A 4,527-nucleotide genomic window follows, 5' to 3' on the forward strand; every position below is an offset into this window, starting at 1 on the left:
CAGCTGCCAACCACCCAGTAGTGCCACCACATCCACACGGGAGCCCTCAGTGGCTTGGCCAAACTCTGCCTGGTTAAGCCCTCTGCCCCATTGCCTCCTCTCAAAGCCCCTGTCTCACCATACCAAGTACCTGTAGCATCAAGTTGAGAGAGGTGCCCAAAAGTCAGGCCAGTCTGTCCTGTTAGCTCCAGAAACACTACACAAGCCCTGGCTAGTGGCTAGGGTGCTGGGGCCTGCTGAGGCTTGAGGGTCCTGGTCCCACTGCCCTCCCTCTCCCTGGGCCTCAGGCCCTAGGCCTGGGCTCAACAGACACAGGCAGCAGGATGGGGTTGCCTTCTATTGGTCCAAGTCCTGAGTGTGGCCAGGGTGAGACATGGAGGCAAGGAGGCCCACAAGGCTCAGCAGTGTGGAGAAAAGCAGCAGGAAGGAGGTGGTGAAGAGCATGGCTGGGAGGGCACTGAGCACCAGCAGCAAGATGGCAGGCAGCAGATGGCGCCACGCTGCAGTCACAACGGGCCACAAGGAGCTTAGCAGATGGGAGCCGGTGGTGAAGAGGGCATGGCACAGCATCAGAGCCAGCAGCAAGTAGAGTATTCCCTCAAGACCCCACAGCACGCGCTGAAGTGGTTGCCGCCAGCATGATGTGGTCCACCACTGGGCCCAGCTCCGGGGCACATGGCACGCCCACCAGCGCGCCCAGCCCTGCCGCGAGACCCAGACGGACCAGGGCGCTGCAGGTTGCAGCCCCTCACCGGCCCCGATGGCATCTGTGTCCACTCGTGGCTGCTGCATCACAGCTGGTGCACCTGGGGAGAGGGCCCAGCAATTTGCAGGAGCAACCCTGAAGAGGCCTGGGATCCCAGGACAGGTGAGGGTGCAGGGGTAGCGAGGGCACTAGGATAGTTGGGGTGGGGCTGTGAGAGGGGCTTGGAACTTACCCCTGGGCAGAGCCACCTAAGTCATGTTGCTTCCTGCAGTGTCCAGGACGGCCTGGCAGCCAGATCCAAGCCCCCACATTTGCCCACCCCCACCCTCCCCAGAGGAGCCCTATTGTGACCCGGGTCAGGGTGGGGTCCAGCCAAGAGAGGAGCCACTGTAGACCCTCCAGGCTGGCAGGGGAGCCAGATGAACCCTTGTACGCAGTGTCTAAAGCTTTCTTATGGGGAAGCCCCTTCCTAGGTCCTTGTCCCTTCTCTGCTGCCCAATATCCAGCCCCACTCCACTCTCTTACAGGCTTTTTCTTTAGACCCTCATTTTCTCGAACCACAGAGAAAGCCAGAGTGGCTACCTCCAACCTGCAGGCTCTGAAATCACTTTCCCATCCTGCCTGGGGCTCCCTGTCTCTCATCATATTATCCCTCACCTTCCTTCCCCAGCTGGACCCCCAGATCAGACCTAGTTGTCCACTGCCCACATCGTGGAGTCAGAGGTTCCTGGAGGTTCAGGCTGGGGATAAGGGTACCTCCTGCTTGCCCAGCCTAGGATGAAGGGAAAAAAGGCCTAAGGAAGCAGGATGGCCAGTGTATTTTAGGAGGGCACCCAGTGTTTTGAGAGGGTACTCAGACCCAAGGGTGGAAACAGAAAACCAAGCCAAGCAGGGCCAAGGGCATGCCATGGGCCCCCAGGAGCAGACGCAGGCCCAAGAACAGCAGTAACAGCGCATCTTGGAAGCTGACTTGTCTTGTGACTGCCACCGGTGGCAGAAGTAGACCCCCCTGTTGTCTTGGACCTTCGCCAGCCCCCTGACTCTGGCCCCCTGTGAGAAGCCTGTGCTGTGGCAGACGGGGAACTGTGGGCCTGTGTAGAAAAAAGGGAGGCAGCCAGGCTCAGAGAGGTTGATCACTTGCCTACCTGCCTATGTGCCTGCCCACCTGCCAGGCCACCTGCTCACTTACCCATGGAGCAGATCGAAGGCAAGGAAATTGACCAGTAGCAGCAGCAGCAGCAACGCTGGTCCAAGCATGAAAAGGACTGCTAGAACTGCCAGCCCCAGTGCTGCCAGCCCTAGGGCACTGTCCAGAATCTGGGCCAGGCTTGAGTCCCAGAGTGACACACCTGGACCAACTGGACTGCCCGACCCTTCTCCAGCAGCCAGGCCCCTGGGAGGGACTGGGATTGGATCTTTCAGGGCTTGGGGCCTGGATAAGAAGAGCCAGGTCATGGAGACATGTGAAGGTGACAGGAAGGACTAGTGCTGGGAGAAAGTATGAGGGGTGGGGTGGGGGAATGGATGGGGATCTAGCAGACACTCAAAGATAACCTCTGAGAGTAGGGAGTTAGGCGTGAATTGGATATGAACCTCCCTCTCCCCCACACCCATCCTCCTTACCTCCTTCCACTTGGGCCAGCCATTCTCAGACTGGGCAGCTGGGGCATTGTGACCTGCTGCCTGGTGGAGCCGTGAGGGAGAAGGGGTTTGCTTCCTGGTTCTGGCTTCATAAGCAGCTGAGGGGGCCTAGGTGGGGCTTAGCCAGAAGTCAGTGACATCTGAGAACTAAGGCTCACCCTTCTTGTCTTGCTAACTCTCTGCCCCAGGGCCCTCCCTTGGGGATGTGAGTTCTCAGGAAACCATTCTTACCCCACTATTGTGAGGGCAGCAGGCCAGGGGAGAGAAGGAAGGTCTCCACCATCTTCCTGAGGGTTCTCGGAACTGTGTGTCCAGGGGCAAGTCATTTAATCTCTCCCCACATTTCTCCCCGGAGAGTGGGTGAGGTCTGTGGACCCTTTAGGGGGATTTGTCAGGGCAATAACTCTGGAAGACAGAAAGAGGCTCTTCCAGGAAGCAGCCTAAGACTTTTTAGGGCTGGGCTCCTATGTGACCTAATAAATGGAATAGGGGCAGGAGGGAGCTGTTCAGGTGTTCCAAGTACTACAGTTTATGGAAGAGTTACAAAGATAGGAGTTTCAGAAATGGGGTAGGAGATGCGAGTGTAGGAGGGCTACAACATAGTAAACCTCCAAACTGGAGGTTAAGATTACCTTCTGAGGATGAAATTAAGGGAAAATCTGTATATAATCAAGGGATCACAGAGCCCTGGTGGTGCACTGCTTAAGCTCTTGGCTAACTGAAAGGTGAGCGATTCAAACCCACCAACTGCTCCATGGGAGAAAGATGTGGTGGTCTTCTTCCATAAAGATTACAGCCTTAGAAACCCTATGAGGCAGTTCTACTCTGTTGAGTATTCCCTCTCATAGAGTCACTATGAGAGGGAATAGATTCAACAGCAATAGGTTTGCTTCTTTTTTAGTTTAATAAAGGGATCAGTCACCTAGAAAAAAATCTGTCCCTGTTGTTGTTGTTGTTGTTAGGTGCCATTGAGTCATTTCCACCTCATAGCAACCCCATGAACAACAGAACGAAAAACTCCCCAGACCTGTGCCATCTTCACAATCGTCATGCTTGAGTTCATTGTCGCAGCCACTGCGTCACTCCATCTCATTGAGGGTCTTCCCCTTTTTCACTGAGCCTCTACTTTACCAAGCATGATGTCCTTCTCCAAGGACTGGCCCCTTCTGACAACATGACCAAAGTTCGAGAGATGAAGTCTGGCCATTCTCGCTTCTAAGGAGCATTCAGACTGTACTTCCTCCGAGACAGATTTGTTTCTTCTTCTGGCAGTCTGGTACATTCAATATTCTTTGCCAATACCACAATTCAAATGCATCAATTAATTCTTCTTAATTCATTGTCCAGCTCTCACATGCATATGAGTCTACTGGAAATACCATGGCTTGGATTAGGGCACCTAAGTCTTCAAAGTGATATCTTTGCTCTTTAACACTTTAAAGAGATCTTTTGCAGCATATTTGCTCAGTACAACACAGCATTTGATTTCTTTTCTTTTTTTCATTTTATTTTTATTTTTGCCATGTTTCTTCCCCTCCCCTCCCACTCCTGCTAACCAACAAAGAAAGTTTCTTTCTATATATAAACCTTTCCTTGACTTTTTACAATAATGAACTAATACAATATTTCTCCTTCTGTGATTGACTTTTTTCATTCAGCATAATGTTTTCCAAGTTCATTCTCATTATGTGCTGCAATGAACATAGGTGTGCATATATCTGCTCTTGTCCTGGCTCTCACTTATCACTTATGTATCACAGGATATATATCTAGTAATGGGATCACTGAATCAAATGATATTTCTAATTCCAACTTTTTAAGGAATCACTATGCTGCTTTCCACAGTGGTTGTATCATTTCATAGTGCCACCAGGAATGTGTGAGAGTCCCAATCTCTCCACATCCTCGCCAGCATTTGGTATTTTCTGTCATGTTGAACTTTGCTATTAATGCTGGGGCCAGATGGTATTTCACTGTTGTTTTGATTAGCATCTCTCTGATGGCTAATGATCATGAACATTTCTTCAGGTGTTTGTTGGCCACCTGAATATTCTCCTTGGTGAAGTGTCTGGTCATGTCTTCTGCCCATTTTTTAAACTGGATTGTTTTTTTGTTGTTGCTGAGGTATTGGATTTTTCTATAAATTTTAGAGATAAGTCCCGTGTCAGATATGTCGTTGC

At 51.6% G+C, this 4,527-nt stretch overlaps 1 protein-coding gene across 1 annotated transcript; it reads right to left on the reverse strand.

Annotated features, from left to right (window-relative positions):
- Window positions 1–336: 336 nt before the first annotated feature.
- Window positions 337–2,161, reverse strand: LOC103191805. The gene is made up of 5 exons (XM_007934685.2): window positions 1,896–2,161; window positions 1,566–1,797; window positions 1,364–1,478; window positions 954–1,047; window positions 337–871 (listed from the first exon to the last, which is right to left on the reverse strand). The coding sequence occupies exons 1-5, from the start codon at window positions 2,159–2,161 to the stop codon at window positions 337–339; spliced, it is 1,242 nt and encodes a 413-aa protein (XP_007932876.2).
- Between the last annotated feature and the right edge of the window lie 2,366 nt (window positions 2,162–4,527).

The sequence above is a fragment of the Orycteropus afer genome, unplaced genomic scaffold (assembly GCF_000298275.1).
Source record: "Orycteropus afer afer isolate SDZICR_OR568_19922 unplaced genomic scaffold, OryAfe1.0 scaffold00020, whole genome shotgun sequence".
Lineage (NCBI taxonomy): Eukaryota > Metazoa > Chordata > Mammalia > Tubulidentata > Orycteropodidae > Orycteropus > Orycteropus afer.